Source organism: Bos indicus, chromosome 28 (genome assembly GCF_029378745.1).
Source record: "Bos indicus isolate NIAB-ARS_2022 breed Sahiwal x Tharparkar chromosome 28, NIAB-ARS_B.indTharparkar_mat_pri_1.0, whole genome shotgun sequence".
Taxonomy (NCBI): Eukaryota; Metazoa; Chordata; class Mammalia; order Artiodactyla; family Bovidae; genus Bos; species Bos indicus.
In genome coordinates this window covers 19,759,220-19,775,880 of record NC_091787.1, presented here as the reverse complement: position 1 = coordinate 19,775,880, position 16,661 = coordinate 19,759,220, and the positions used below count along the sequence as shown (strand labels likewise).

The following is a 16,661-nucleotide window of genomic DNA, read 5'->3' as shown; positions in this document are numbered from 1 at the left end:
TTCTTTACCGCTGAGCCACCAGGGCCATATTGTGTGTTAAATAAGAGGAATTTACTGTGCTTATCATCACCTTTGTATAAAATCTTCAACCTATCCTCAGAATTTTTAAATTAAGAATTAAAAAATATAATCAGCAATGCTTTGTAATCTTATAAGCATACCAGCAATTCCTTATGGAATAATTTTTAGGACACTGTTCAATAATGAGAAGTCATTAAGCTCTATTTCTTATTGATCCTTGACATACTACATTATAACTGAGAATAAGGGTAGTCTGCAGTTTTTAGGGAAATGCCTTGTCCTTATAGATAGTTAACACAATCTGATCAAGCCAAGAATGGAACTGACTGCATTTGCATTAAGTGAGTACTATATTTTCATGGTTTTAAGATTAAAGCAATATATATTTATTGAAGAATGTTTGTAACAGAGAAAAATGTAAAAGAGGATGATCTATAACCTAACACCCAAATTACCTGTACATATTTACACATCCTTTAAGCCTTTTCTGACTTACCATACTTTCACAGCAGGGCTTCTCGACCTCAGCATTAGTGCGATTTTGGTCTAATTTTTTTTGTGTTGGGAAGCCGTTCTGTAAGCAGCATACTTGTCCTCTCCCTAAGATGCCAGTAGCAGCGCCTCTGCCTCAGCTGTGACAACCCAAAATCTCTCCAGACATTACCAAAATTGCCCCCAGATGAGAACCGTCATTTTCGAGTAGGAGTTTTAGAAGTCAGTTTTTACCCCTTCATTTTATATGTAAGAACATGGATACTTGGAGAGATCAGTGCAGATGACTGCCCTAAATCTCATGGCTAATTAGGACAGAAGCAGGGCTAAAAAATGCTGACAACTCAACTGCTACAGAATTCAACTTTCATTATAACATTGTGCTTAGATTGCAAAGAAAAAAAAATATGATCTTTCTTCTCCATTGTCTAAAGAAGGGCTCTCTTTTTTTATACAGATGATACTAAGCAGCTGAATCTCCTCAAATTCTTTCACAAACAGAAAGCCATTAAAACAGACAGCAAGATGTCAGGATTTCTGACCTAACTGTCGTTATTTACAGTCAATAAGATTTCAGAAATTTTAACTGTAAGGCTCTCATTTCTGTGATAATTGATTTCTTTAAAAAATAATATCTGCTAAAGAATTCACCAAGAAAAGGCTGCTAGAGAAAATCCTAAGAGGCGCTTAATACGACTAACAGTTCTCTTCTTCCTCTGTCCTTCATTCAGCAGGAGTGTTGCTTGTCTGTACAAAAGCCGCCGGCATTTCCCATGTGAAAGCTATGGGACGCTGAACATCCTCAGCAAAATCCTTGAAGCTCCTTCATATGTTTGTGCTTTGCTCAGCCAAAATAAACTTGTACACTGACCTTGTGAACAGATGCCGGGTAATGAGGTCACAGAGCTGAGTAACATTTTCAGAAAATTGCTTTACGGTGTAATAAATGTTCTGATTAGATTCCTAGTTTCATCTTTAACGTGCTCAGGTGGTTCAGCTTGGGAAGCCTAGCCGGGGGTATTGCCAGTCTTTAAAGGTCACACTGAGAGTTCAGTATTTTTAGTCTGAAAGATATTTTTAACAAACCATATATTGTAAAAAAAAAAAGTTTAATAATTCTCAAGTCTTACTATTAGCTTTCCTGCAGTTTCTCCTTAAAAACTTGACCTATTTCCTATTTCGGTTTCAATTTATTCTTCAGTAGGAAATGTCTGGTTCAGTGATTCTTCCATCACAGTCAGTGCCTTTCCTTGACATCTCTAGAGATGAAACTAATTTCCCCTACCTTAAAGCAGGCACAGTAAAACTTGAGGCAAATAGTGTTAACATTATGCTGTGTTCAGCATATTTAATGACCATCTCTAATGAATAAAATCCAGTATGGTTGATGCCAACATTCCTCTGCTCATTGGGAGAATGATGAGGGTTGCCTCACCGTATCAAGTTCACTATACACAGTGAACTTGATAACAAAAGGATCACAAGATCACAAGCGAAAAGAGAGAATTCCAAAGTGAATTCAAGTTACAGTGGGTTTGTTTTGCAGCGGTAACTTAGATAATTTTTATGCTGTTTCTTGCCTTTGAAGTGGGGAAGTGGTTTTAATTTGTTAAATATATAAATAAAGACAAGCAATATATCACAAAGAAGCTAAAGAAATATAGGTATGGGATCACTTTTATAGTCTTTCTACAAAAAGGTGTTTCAGTAAGATAATGCTTATTTCACCTTTTATTTATTTTTTTTGTCTGCAACCTGAGGCTTTGGGATCTTAGTTCCCTGACCAGGGACTGAACCCTGGCCCTTGCAGTGAAAGCACGGAATCCTCACCACTGGACCACCAGGGAATTACTAGATAATGCTTTTTGTAACAGTGGAGGGCAAGGGGTAGGCTCTAAGCAACCAAATAGGAGATAAAATTTTCAGTTAGTAGATACAGATATTCAGCTTGACAGTAGTGGCCTGAAAGGGTAGGGACTGTATCTGTTTTGTTAATTGCTGCATCCCAAGCACCTACCATACAGTAGGCATTAGATACAAACCTAGATGGTCAGTACACTAAATATCTTTAAATAAACATATAGGATGTTAAATACCAATGGCAGCAAAGTATGTATAAAATAAAAATAAATGAAGGAATGAGGAAAGATAATCCGGTTGGGGTTTCTGGTTCCTCATGTAGAGGTTGGAAGTAGTAAGTCAAAATAAAATAAATATCCCACAAAACAGTTACGAGTCTCACAGAGTAGGTAGGATTATAAACCATACTTAAGTGTTGAAGTGAACAGGGCAAATGAGATTTGTGTGCGTCTATGTTTCCTAACGGAGAAGGTGATGGCACCCCACTCCAGTACTCTTGCCTGGAAAATCCCATGGATGGAGGAGCCTGGTAGGCTGCAGTCCAGGGGGTTGCTAAGAGTCGGACACAACTGAGCGAGTTCACTTTGACTTTTCACTTTCATGCATTGGAGAAGGAAATGGCAACCCACTCCAGTGTTCTTCCCTGGAGAATCCCAGGGATGGGGGAGCCTGGTGGGCTGCCGTCTATGGGGTCGCACAGAGTTGGACACAACTGAAGTGACTTAGCAGCAGCATGTTTCCTAAAACAGTGCTCTAAAATGTCTAAAAACTAAGTTTCAGCATCAAAAATTGTTTGGGAATATAGACACATAAAATGTCTATATTCCTAAACAACTTTTGATGCTGAAACTTAGTTTTTAGTTTTTCGCCACAGAATCCAGTTGAATGTTGCTTTTAAGTATGGAAAATTCAGAAAGCATCTTCTTGGGGGTGTAAATAAATAACTTGTACTTGATTTGTGATGCTAAATAATGCTAAATTTTATAACAAAGAAAGCAAGAAACCTTTGGTCCATCCCCCTGCAGGCAACCACTTTAAAACCTCTACTTTCTTACGCAGCAGACCAGGACTTGAGTTCTGCTCTGCCTCATTTTCTCCTCCCTGCCATCCTCCCAAAGCAGAAGTTAAGTAAAAGGCTGATGTTATTTGGAAAGTCACACTCAGAACTTTCTGAAGCTGAAACCTATTTTCTTTCCACATACTACACACCAAACCCAATAATGCCATGGGATTTAAAATCAACCACACTAATTACTACATGCAAAGAAATCCAAAAGCCATACTGCGAATTTTCACATAAGGCATTCCTTTGATAATTTGGCTTGCAAAACACAACACATGACATTAGTAATTGGCTAAGTAAAATCTTAAGTTTTAAGAGCAGAAATTTTTCATGCCTTATTTTGAATAATCAGTTACCTCAAATTGGTTGAAGTATGGGTGCAGAAGTAAGCCAGAAATCCTACCAAGATAGTGCCATGGAGAGATAGAGGGGAAAAAACACCAAAGACAAAGAAAGAATGGTCATCTTTACTAAAGGTTATTTACTCAAAACTATTTTAAGGTTATAAAGTAGGAAGATTACGGCAAAATGACATTTTCCCAGTATGTTTTATTTACTATCTCTCATTCTGTCATCAATTAAGAGTTCAAAATATCTAACAATTATAGAAGACGTGTTAAAATATCTTTAAAACAGTCTACTTGTTGTTTTCTAACATTAAAAAAATAAACAGAAGGTAAGTTTGTGCCAAAATTTATAATGATCTGAAATAAAAAGCCACCCTACTTTGTTCACTGGCAATTTGACACTGGATTAAAAACAAAGGTAAATAGAAAATTACCTTCACTGCTGCAGTGACGGCAGCGGTAGCTGCTAAATTTAAACCTTGCCGCCCAAAGTTTACCATAGTTTCATAGCCTCGTTCTTTTGCTTGGACAATATAATCATCAATTTCCTGGAAAAAAAAATCAAGTTTGTAGAATATTAATTTTATTTAAAAAGAATGTCAAGAAGCTGAAAACTAGGACTTTCTCCCCTAATATAATAGTTTCACTCATTTTATAGCATGCAACATGTGATGATGAAACGCATTTCTAACAAATGATTTGTGGAAATAATTTATACATCTTACCCTTTCCTTTGAAGAAAGTAGTGGATGAAGGAATTTTCTGTATATTAAACTTGCTCCTCTGGTATAAGGAGAGAGTAGCCATATGACAAAAGCAATCTTAAGCTCATAGTAGAGGGGGAACCTGACAAGAAAATATTTGAAAAGGATGCTGGTGAAAATAAAACTACAGACAATGAGGAAATCATACACAAAATTTTTTTAAAGTTCAGTCACTGTGTTACGCTTTCACAGGTAAGAAGTTGTGATCAGGAAAACAACTATGTTTGAACTGACAAATTAATCTCACTAATTATATAGATCAGAGCAGCCTATCCCCTCGCAGAGATTCTAGTTCAAAGTTGTTCCATTCATGTACATTTTTTTTTTAAAAACTGTTTACTTTTTGGCTGCACCCTCCGCGGATGTTGGATCTTAGACCAGGGATCAAACCTGCACCCTTTGCATTGGAAGGGAGAGTCTTAACCACTGGACAGCCAAGGAAGTTCCAAGACTGCTCTCTATAGACAAAGTCAGACAAGCTGCCAAACTAACTGGAGCAGTTCAGAGAGGTCATTCAGTTCAGGTTCAGTTCAGTTCAGTCGCTCAGTCGTGTCCGACTCTTTGCGACCCCATGGACTGCAGCACGCCAGGCCTCCCTGTCCATCACCAACTCCCGGAGTTCACTCAAACTCATGCTCATTGAGTCAGTGATGCCATCCAACCATCTCATCCTCTGTTTTCTCCTTTTCTTCCCGCCTTGAATCTTTCCGAGCATCAGGGTCTTTTCAAATGAGTCAGTTCTTTGCATCAGGTGGCCAAAGTATTGGAGTTTCAGCTTCAGCATCAGTCTTTCCAATGAATATTTAGGACTGATTTCCTTTAGGATGGACTGGTTGGATGTCCTTGCAGTCCAAGAGTCTTCTTCAACACCACAGTTCAAAAGCATCAATTCTTCGGCACTCAGCTTTCTTTATAGTCCAACTCCCACATCCATACGTGACCACTGGAAAAACCATAGCCTTGACTAGACGGACCTTTGTTGGCAGAGTTCATTAAAAGCATCTAACCAGGACAGTAAGGTGCACCCACCCTGTCTGCAGAGCCTAGCTGCCATGGCATAGCAGGACATACCTCCCAAGTGTTAGGTGTGTTTTTAAGCATTTATAAGCTCCAAGTGTGCAATGTTACCCCATATGCACATCTCCTTCTCTTAGAGCTCCCAGAAAATGTCCCCTCCAATTTCATTTGGCCAGAAGTGCAGCACTTGACAGACCTAAATCGTTCACTTGGAAGGAGAAAGGAATTGCCATTGTGGGAACCTGGAAATTAGGCTTATATACCCGTGCCCCTTCCCACTGGGGTTTTTCAGCATCTTCTCCCATAGGCTGACTACACTTCCTCAAGCAAGGACCGTGGGTTTAGTCATGTGACCTGCTCTGGGCAACAGAATGTGAGTGCAACATATGTTAAATGCAAAGAAAAGCTTTAAATGTCACTTGACTCCCTCACTTCAACACCCCCCAACCTCTTGCTTTCAAATTCTGCTTTCTGTCGTGAGGGTATCTGCTTCTTCAGGCTTGGTCCATGAACAAGAAGACACTTAAAACTGAGCTGAGCCCAGCAACGCTGGCAGCTGACCATTTGTCTTCATGTACCCTGAGCAAGAAATGAATGTTTGTTTTTTAACCCATTGTGCTTAGGGTGGTTTGTTGCCATAGCAAAAGTTAAGTAACACAGCACAAGGGAACAAGCATCCTGTGGTCTATGCGCTACTAAGGTACGTGATAAAAAATCTGGGCTCTTCTGATGAGACAGGTGGGCAGGGGGCAGTGAGGACTGACTACTGTATAGACGATGAAGGGTTTCTGCACAGTGCAGCTACAGAGGAGTCTCTGGACTTCCGTTGCTCATGACAAGTTTTTTCTACCTTATTTACTTTTTAATAGTGCATATATGTACATTTGCAACCGGAAAAACAGAGATGCATTTAAAGAGAGAACATGGAAACTTCAAGACACCTAGCTTGGTTTAGAATCTGTTCTGCCACTTAAAAACAAACAAACAAACAAAAAACCCTTCCAAACCCCTTTACCAAAACATAACAGATAAATGAACTGTGGGACAGAAGGAGGAAGAGAAAGATGGATGCAGATACAGAGAAGTTGATACATAAGGGCTGGTTGTGAAGAACATTTAAGTCTCATGACTTCTATTTTTTCTGAGCCATCCAATGTGACCTAGTGTGCTATGAGAATATGATGAGACTTACAAAGTCAGAAAGACAGTTAAAGCAGAGAACAGTAAAGATTTGAAACAGAAACAGGAGGGAATGGAAGAAGCCAATGACCAAAAGCAAGTAAAAGGAATGGTGACTTTCAAATTGATATCTATATGAGCAACTGATTGATGTCTTTTCAGCTCAGTTGGTAGCCTGGGTAAAGAAGAGAAGAGGAGTGTGGTTGGGCTGATCTAAGTTGGGGGTTTGTGCAGCAAGGGTGGTTGAAGATAGTGGCAAGGTAGTAAATGTTTAGACTTTGGAAAAAACGACTTCTCCAAGTGATGGCAAGGTATAGTTGGAAATATACTCCTGAAATATAGCACAATGAGACTCAGGTTGTTCCACTAAGTATGACTTCTCAGTAAAATGTTTGATCCTTGAGGATAGAAACATGTTTCAATTCTGCCTCATGCTGTTTGGAATAGGGCAGTCCAGGAGCTGGTGTTGGGAGCGGGTGGTAGCCATGTGGACTTGATGTCATCCAGTTCGAATGTTTGTGGATGAGAATTTTAAGGATGGGAGGGAAGTGCTAAAATCAGAAGCTGTGGGCTTCAAAAGGGGAGTTTGCTTAGGAAATACTAATAAAGCAAAAATAGTGTGAAGTCATCAGTGTGTGGAAAAAAGATAATGACAACCAAGTTTTCTCTGTTCCGAGATCCTGGGACATGTGTGGGAGAAGGGTGGGAGGAAGCGGCATGTGGGCAGGAGGATGAACTGCCTTTATGTGGGGGATTCCATAAGGAAGGTAATGTCCTTGTGGGGAAACCAGCTAAAGGAAATGATGCAATGGATAATTAGGTAGACTGATGAAATTCATTTAGTTAGGGATGGATTTCCTTGGTGGTCCAGTGGTTAAGAATCCTCCTTGCACTGCAGGGGACACGAGTTTGATCCCTGTTTGGGGAATTAAGATCCCACATGCCACAGAGCAACTAAGCCCACGTGTCACAAGGAAAGATCCCCCACGATGCAACAAAGATCTCACGCGCTGCAACTAAGACATGACATAGACAAATAAACAAAAATTTTAAACATTTATTTTAAAAAAATCTCTTAGTTAACAGCAAGAGCAGGATAAGAACACAGAACGCCAGATAAGAGTCTACATTATGGACATTTCTCAATGCTAGAACTTACCAAGCGACTGTTTGATCTGCTACTGTTTCAATTACAGTATACAGGGCAAAGACAATCCAGTACATCATCCATCGAACCTGCAAATAATAAAAATACTTATGAAATAATGGACCAAAATTATTTGAGACTCTGAAGAGTCGTATATATCATACATAGTATGTTGGATTAAATGAAGAAGGCGATGGTTTAATTCTCAACAGGTTTTATGTTTGACTTCCTCACGTCACCACATCAGTTGTCCTGGGATACAAGAATTGAAGGATAACAAACCTCTAGGCTTAATACAGTATAATGTAGGAACCTAAATGAAAAATAGGACATATTTTTCTTAACCGGAGGAAAATTCTTTAAAAGATCTTATTACATGCTTCTTTATGAAGACTGCTGCTGCTGCTAAGTCATTTCAGTCGTGTCCGACTCTGTGTGACCCCATAGACGTCAGCCCACCAGGCTCTCCTGCCCCTGGGATTCTCCAGGCAAGAACACTGGAGTGGGTTGCCATTTCCTTCTCCAATGCATGAAAGTGAAAAAGTGAAAGTGAAGTCGCTCAGTTGTGTCCGACTCTTAGCGACCCCATGGACTGTAACTGTTTAATTATTATAGAAACTATATAGTATGATATGACCATAATTAATCTTTATTAGTCTTTTAAATATCGGAGAAGGCTATGGCACCCCACTCCAGTACTAATGGACTAAGAGTAATTCAGGATATTTTTACCTCTTGTACGGACTAGAGCATCCTATAAGGTCCCTGAGACTCTGTGTCTCTGCAGCAATCCTTCTCACAGAATGGTGAGAAGGATATTCATTTTTCTTGAACTCATTCTCACAAATTTATTCCTTTCTACCTCCCTAAGTACACAGACTCTTATCACTCACATAGGTTGGATTTTCGTTAAGGGTTAAAATCTCTGCTTTCTCACCAACACAAAAAATCATCCGACTATAGGCCAGAGACTGTGCTAAGAGCATCACATATATTAATTCACTTATCCCCCACAATAGCATTATGAAATATACTACATAAGTATATAATTATAAGGAACTGGCGGCACAGAGAGGTATTCAAGTTCATTTAGCCAGAATTTGAATCCCGGCTGCCTGACTCTCGAATTGGTGCTGTTATCCAGTTTTACCCATGTACAGAAAGGAATGTGAGGAATTGCTGAATGTGAGGTCCAAGAATAACCACTACTTCCCTATTCTCATCACAATAAGATGACAGAAAAAAAATTAGGTCTCTATAATTAGTTAAAAAATTGACCTATTTAGTTTTAATACAGATGCTTCTTTGGGTATTTTATAAATATGAAACTGTAACTCAGGTAGCTTTAACAGTTTTCTGTTTGGAAAAATCAATTAATAACAGCCAGGAATAACTTTTGAAACAATGTGTTGTGACATATGAAGAGTAATTTACCTTGTGTGTGTGTGTGTGTGTGTGTGTGTGTATCTGACTCGTGACCCCACAGAATATAGCCCACCAGGCTCCTCTGTTCATGGGATTTCTCAGAAAAGAATACTGGAGTGGGTTCCCATTTCCTTCTTTAGGGGATCTTCCCAACCCAGGGATTGAACCCGTGTCTCCTGCACTGCAGGCAGATACTTTACCATTGAGCCACCTGGGAAGCCCAATTTACTTCACTTAAGAGCTTAAAAAACTGCCTGAAGCAAATAGCACATTGCTGCTGCTGCTAAGTCGCTTCAGTCGTGTCCGACTCGGTGCGACCCCATAGACGGCAGCCCACCAGGCTCTCCCGTCCCCAGGATTCTCCAGGCAAGAACACTGGAGTGGGTTGCCATTTCCTTCTCCAGTGCATAAAAGTGAAAAGTGAAAGTAAAGTCACTCAGTCGTGCCCGACTCTTCGCGACCCCATGGACTGCAGCCTACCAGGCTCCTCCATCCATGGGATTTTCCAGGCAAGAGTACTGGAGTGGGGTGCCATTTCCTTCTCCCAAATGGCACATTATCTACATTTAAAATACAATGAAACCGATTTATGATTATCATCTCAAATTAACAAAAAAGTTAGACTAAATATTCTCTTCAGTTTTTCACTTTTCATGAGTTACTTTACTCCCTCACTGCCGCCAATTCCAAGCTTTTTGTCCCAGTATGGAGATTTTTTTCCAGGGTTAAAATCCTATGTGTTTTCTCTTGCTGCCCTCTTTTAAAAGCAAAGTGAGGCTCTCACACAAATTCATTCATTTAGCCTTTCCAAATCAAACATTAATTTAGTACTTTTACCTTTTAACTGTATTCACAAGGTTATCCTCTCAAAAAGAAATGAAAGGGAAAAACCTGGAAACAAAACAGTGCACTTTTATAAGGCTAGAAGGGACCCTGGAGGTGATCAAGTTTTTTTGAACTAAACAAGCCTTTATTGAAAACCACTGTGAAACAATTACAAAAAAACACACACCCTGCTCTTGTTGGCCCTTCCATTCTACTCACTGTAGGACTCTTGAGGAGACTCTAAGAAATCCCAGTGCTCCATGGGGCAGAGTTCAAAAATAAATAACACGGCAAACTCCTCTCCTTTTACTGAGGGCCAAAATAAGTAAGTTGTGCAAGAGGCTGAGCTGGGAAATGGGCACAGGGCCATAGTCTACAATGAAGCCTGAAAAAGGCAGATTTTCAAACAAGAGGTTGCTGTCAGGTCAATCTTTTCATTTCTCTCTCTCTCCCTCCTGCACTCAGCACAAGGATTTCAGTGTAAACCTTACCACCTTCTTTCCTGGGAGAGTGGCAGCGTAAGTTAACTGGTCTCTCCCATAGGAACTTTAGGAAACTTTCAGAAAAATAAATGATTTAAGTTAGTTATTTTTTCACTATTTTGTATTTTCATCATTTTACTATTTCACAACCCTCATTATGGCTGTGATCTTCCAAATGGATAAGAACGAAAAACAACACTCCACAAATAGTCATGATTTACCCAATAGAGTTGAACAGTATGGGTAGTTAATGTTTGGTGATACTCTCTGAAATACTAGTTCTCAAATAGACTTGAGCTGCTAGAGTCCCATACATTCAAAAAGCACTTTGACTTCAGTAAAGTCAAGTACTTACCCAGTTTTCAAATTCATTTTATTTGTTTTTGTTAATTTTTGGCTGTGCCGGGTATTAGTTGTGCCACGTGAGCTCTTGGTTGCAGCGTGTGGGATCTAGTTCCTTGACCAGGGATAGAACCTGTGCCCCCTGCATTGACAGCACAGAGTCTTAGCCACTGGATCATCAGAGAAGTTCCTCAAATTCATTTAAAACCCACCAAATATATAAGTGCTTTCACATATATAATGTTTAACTCTAAAAAAAAAAAAAAAAAAAAGACTATATTTATTTAGGTTGTGAGAATATTAAATAATGCCAAAAATTTAAAGAGGAGAAAAGAAGAGAAAGAAGGTTCTTTTTAGTTAAAAAACAACAAACTATACAATTAATAGTGTATTCCTGGTCATTTTCCTGTGGTATTGGCTCAATTTTATATAAGCAAAACTCCATGGTTCTCATTTATCTTTAACGAATATATTCTTTGACAATCTGCTCTCATAAATGTCTGTATTTTTTTTTTTTCCTTATTAGAAATACGGACCTTAACAATAATTGAATTAATAATTAAATGAATGCAGGGAGTGTGTGTTATTCATGTGAGCAAGTATGAAGAAAGTTAACCTTGAAAAGACATTGCTTTCTTTTTCCTATTAATGGATTTGGTTGGGATTTTACACCAAATGATTACTCAGCAAACCTTTTATTAAAACTATACCTCAAGGCTGCTCAGCCTACTCTTTAAGGTCTAGCCCAAAGAAAATAACAGAATGACGTCAAGGTCAAAAAAAGGGAAGAAAGAAAAGAGCAATACACAAAATGATAATTAAAAATATGTTAAGGTAAAATATTCTTTAGATGGACAGAAAACATCAATAACAAAATGTAGTACTAAAACCAAAAAACTGGTAGGAAAACAATGCAAACTGATAATCTCTTGATTGTATATAACCAAATCTAATAGAAATAAATGCTATTAAAATGTTATGCAAATAAAAGTCAGTAACTTAACAGGCAGCTGTAATATATCATAATCCACCTTTAAAGTTACAGGAAAAAAAATTTATGTTAAGAAAGTGGGAACAAATTCTATTACTTTCCAGTTCAGAAACAATTGGTAAAATCAACAAACCAATGTTTAGATATCTTCATGAGAACAATGAATAAGAAAGCTGCTCAAAAAGTCCACAAACAAATGGTGGAGAAGGTGTGGCGAGAAGGGAACCCTCCTACACTGTTGGTGGGAATGTAAACTGGTACAGCCACTATGGAGAACAGTATGGAGGTTTCTTAAAAAACTAAAAATAGAGCTACCATATGACCCCGCAATCCCACTCCTGGCATATATCCAGAGAAAAATATGATCCGAAAGGATACATGCCCTCCAGTGTTCACTGCTGCACTGTTTACAATAGCAAAGACATGGAAGCGACCGAAATGTCCATCGACAGAGGGACGGACAAAGAAGACGAGATACAAACATACTCAGCCGTTACAAAGAGTGCAATAATGCCATTGCAGCAACATGGAAGGACCTAGAGAGTGTCACACTGAGTGAAGTTAAGTCCGACAGAGAAGGAGAGATATCGTATGACATCCCTTATATGTGGACTCTAGAAAGAAATGATATGAATGAACCTATTTATAATACAGAAAGAGACTCACAGACTTAGAAAACGAACTTATGGTTGCCGAGGGTGGGGGGAAAGGGATAATTAGGGAGTTTGGGAAGGTCATGTACACATTGCTATATTTAAAATGGATAACCAACAAGAACATATTGTATTAAAAAAAAAAGAACAAGAAGAAAGTTTTTTCTTTACTCAACTCAAAAAGCTTTACTCAACTTTTTCTTAAAAGTCTTTTTGACCCCAGGGAATTGAATTATCCAACAAGGTGGAGCTTATGAGCACTAAGATGGGTACATACACACACACATATCCTACTTTTGGTTCATCTTTCAAATAAAACATAATTTAGACAATTCCTAAGGACTCAGGTGGGATCATTACATAGAATACTCATTGATATAGCTGTAATAAGCTCTACCTACTTCACGTCATGGGACTAGAAACAGGAACATAACAGCTTCTGTCCTCAAGGATTTAACATTTTACTGGAGAGAAAAACAAGTAAATAACAGTGATAAACAAAATGTTCTGCTGTTTTTACTGCATTAAACACCTAGTTCCCAGTATGAGTCAAGAGTACAAGAGTTTGAGGAAAGCTTATTAAAGGGACTATTTATACAGTTGTGGGTGAAGTTCAAGAAAACCAATAAAGAATAGCGGTCACCCTTGAGCTAGCGACAGCAGGAACCGGCATTACTCGCCTGGTGTGAAGAAGGGTGGACGGGGACAGGTTTACTGGAATCCAGACAAGGTAACCATCAATGTGTGGCCTCAGGGGGACACTCACAGCAACCCCTGGTGGCAGGGAGGAAGCCGGGAGAACCGTAATCTGACCTTACGCTCAGCCAGCCTTCTGATTTTCTGCAGGAGTCTCTCATGAGCCAAACCCAAAGGGAAGTCAGAAATGACGCAACCTGTATGGATCAGCCTCCTGGGCCCTAAGCAAGGCAAAGAAAGGTGGGACGTGGAGGAGAAACTCCACTGAGGGGCAGGTGGTAGGTCCCAGCACTATGCAGCCTCTCAACTCTTGGAAATACATCAGCAATCAAAATCATTCCTCGCCACTTCCACAGACACCTCACCAGTCCAGACGACGATCATCTCCTGTCCGGATTATTCTCACTGTGTCCTAAGTGATCATTCTGCTTTTCTGGGTCTTTTTGCGTACGTCACTCAGAGTGTCTCCTTCGAGAGCAGGTCACTGTTGTTATTGTTCAGTCACTAAATCCTGTTCAACTCTTTGTGAACCCATGACCTGCAGCATGCCAGGCTTCCCTGTCCGTTACCACCTCCTGGAGTTTGTTCAAATTCACGACCATTGAGTTGATGATGCCATCCAACCATTTCATCCCCTGTCGCCCCCTTCTCCTCCTGTCCTCAATCTTCCCCAGCTTCAGGGTCTTTTCTAATGAACTGGCTTGTCACACCAGGCGGCCAAAGCATTGGAACTTCAGCTTCAGCATCCATCCTTCCCATGAATAGTCAGGACTGATTTCCTTTAGGATTGACTGATTTGATCTCGTTGTCCAAGGGACTCTCAAGAGTCTTCTCCAACACCACAGTTCAAAAGCATCAATTCTTAGGCGCTCAGCCTTCTTCACGGCCCAGCTCTCACATCTGGACATGACTACTGGACTACATGGTCATTCCTCTGCTGAAACTCCTCTGTTGGCCCCCATCAGAATTCTTACATTGGCCTACCAGGCCCTGCGGTTCTGGCTGCAGCTGCCTCTCTGGCCTCATCTGCTCTGTCCCTCCTCCCCCTGTTCTGCTCCAGGCACATCAGGCCCTTCTGCTGTCCTTCCTGGGTGCAGATATGTTTCTGCCTCAGGGCCTTAGTACTTGCTGTTTCATGGTCTGAAATGCTCTTCCCTCAGTTATCCATGTAGATAGCTTTCTCACTTCCCTCATGTCTCTGCTCAAATATTTATCTGAGAGCACTTTCTTCACTACCCTGTTTAAAATAACAATGTCCTTCTAACTCCCTTATCATGACTTATTTTTCTCTTTAGCACATATCACAGACACATCTAACAAATACTAAAATGCTTTCCTTGCCTTTCCTTACTAAAATGTTAATTCCAAGAGGACAAAGGTTTTACTTTGTTCTGCTCAACCCTCTGTATCTGCAGAGGAGCTCAGTAAATATATGAATTGTTGAATGAATACGGAACCACACAGAGCTTAGCGTGCTCCTTTTTGTAAAGACTGCAAAAAGCTTAGACAAGAAGTAAAGACATGACAATTGAATATAAAGGAGTCTTTCGAGGCCTGGTTTAAAAAGAAAAATGGGGGGAATAAAAAATAGCATGAGGCTAAATAAAAGCATGCTTATAGCCTCAAGGATTGAACATTTTACTGGAGAGATAATGAGATTCAAATTACGAGGAAGCAGGAATACTTAATGGGAGCAAGAACTTGTATGAGATAGACAAGAATAAGATGAGAAAGAAGAGTGAGATTAAGAAGCTGGGGTGCATCTTCCTCTGAAATAGAATCAAAAGGACAGTGGCCATATTGGGAAGAGGCTGAAGTGGTTCATAGGTGAGGACCTCTGTCTTTACTCTGCAGTAGGAGGGCAGGTCATCTTTAACGCTGGGGATGGGTGGGAAGGAGAGTGGATTTCAAAAGAGTAGTAAAGATTTATGAAATTTGTTTATACCGATGGAATAGGGGTCTGCCTAGGGTAGAGATGGAATAGATTATGTGACCAACCATGCCCTCTGCTTCTCTGGGTGTCAGAGAGAGGTGGCTGCAATGAAAGGTCTAGGATGGTGAAACAGGACGGGGTGGAGGTGACAGCTTGCTATTCATAAAAAGGCAAATAACAGAGGCTGGCTGGGGAGTCACCCAGCCAGAGCCAGCGCTTCTCAGTCCATTTCTGAAAGAGGTAGGGCCATGTGTCCAGTTCTCGCCAATAGAATATTAGCTGAGGCTTTTGGGAAGTGAGTGTGTCTCCCCACAGGCTCTTCTCTTGTCCTGTGGCTGGGAAGGCAGGGAGCAGAGTAACCTTGGAATCTACATATTACAGATGGGCAGAGCCCTATTTCTTACACGGTTGCTTGAGAAACATTTCTTGATGAAGTCAACACTGACCTGGACTGTTATGCTAAAGACAAATGTTTTTATATTCCCTCTGCCATTGCATTTTTGTTTCAGCTTAAGAATCTTCCTTCAATGCAGGAGATGCAAGAGATGTAGGTTTGATCCTTGGGTTGGGAAGATCCCCTGGAGTAGGAAATGGCAACCCACTCCAATATTCTTGCATGGGAAATTCCATGGACAGAGGAGCCTGCCGGGCTACAGTCCGAGGGTTGTAAAGAGTCAGACATCACTGAGTGAGCAACTTTCCTGCTTATTTATAATTACAGCAGCTTAGCCTACCCTAATATAAAAGGTTATCCTCTAACCTCTGTGGGGACTGCAAGAGCCATGGTTCCAGAATTAGGTGGACATCAGTCAAAATGCTGTTGGCTGCCACCTGTGACACCACTAATGCCCTGGTTGGCACTGATGGATGCTACTACCATGATGACCTGGAAACGGAGAAGAGGAGTATCATTTTAAGAAACGCTGCCTGAGATATCCCCAGGGGACTCTCAGAAATATTGGGGGGATTCTCCTGGTGGTCCAGTGGCTAAGACTCTAAGCTCCTAATGCAGGGGGCTCAGGTTCGATCCCTGCACAGAGAACTAGACCCCACATACTACAATTAAGACCTGGGCATCCAAAAAAAAAAAAGTATTTGAGAAGAAACTGGAAGATAGGCAAGATTGATGTTCTCATGCAGTAGACTGGGGCAAAGCCAGAGAAATATTTTTTTTAATTACTTTCATTATCCTTTGGCTAGTGTGGCCTCTACCTGTATAAATTTGTTATTGTCTGTAATGTCAGTACATATGACTTACAGAAATCCCTTGGTATTTTCAGTAGGTCAAGAAATCAGATACAGACGCTCATTAGAAATATGCATAAAGTTTAAAACAATTATATTCTGAGTGGTAAGCCAAAATATTCAGAGAGTAAAATGCATAAAAATCAGTGGGCAGACTACATGAAAAACAGTTGTTCAAT

The 16,661-nt window shown here is 40.1% G+C and overlaps 1 protein-coding gene across 1 annotated transcript in view; it reads right to left on the bottom strand.

The window, feature by feature from the left end:
• Nucleotides 1–16,661, bottom strand: part of REEP3 (receptor accessory protein 3) — a 99,430-nt gene that overhangs the window by 15,940 nt on the left and 66,829 nt on the right. The window contains exons 3-5 of the mRNA XM_019953732.2: nucleotides 7,903–7,979; nucleotides 4,509–4,629; nucleotides 4,218–4,331 (exon numbers count right to left, since the gene is read on the bottom strand). Of these exons, the coding sequence (XP_019809291.2) occupies nucleotides 4,218–4,331; nucleotides 4,509–4,629; nucleotides 7,903–7,979 (312 nt within the window). The remainder of the gene's footprint in view (nucleotides 1–4,217; nucleotides 4,332–4,508; nucleotides 4,630–7,902; nucleotides 7,980–16,661) is intronic.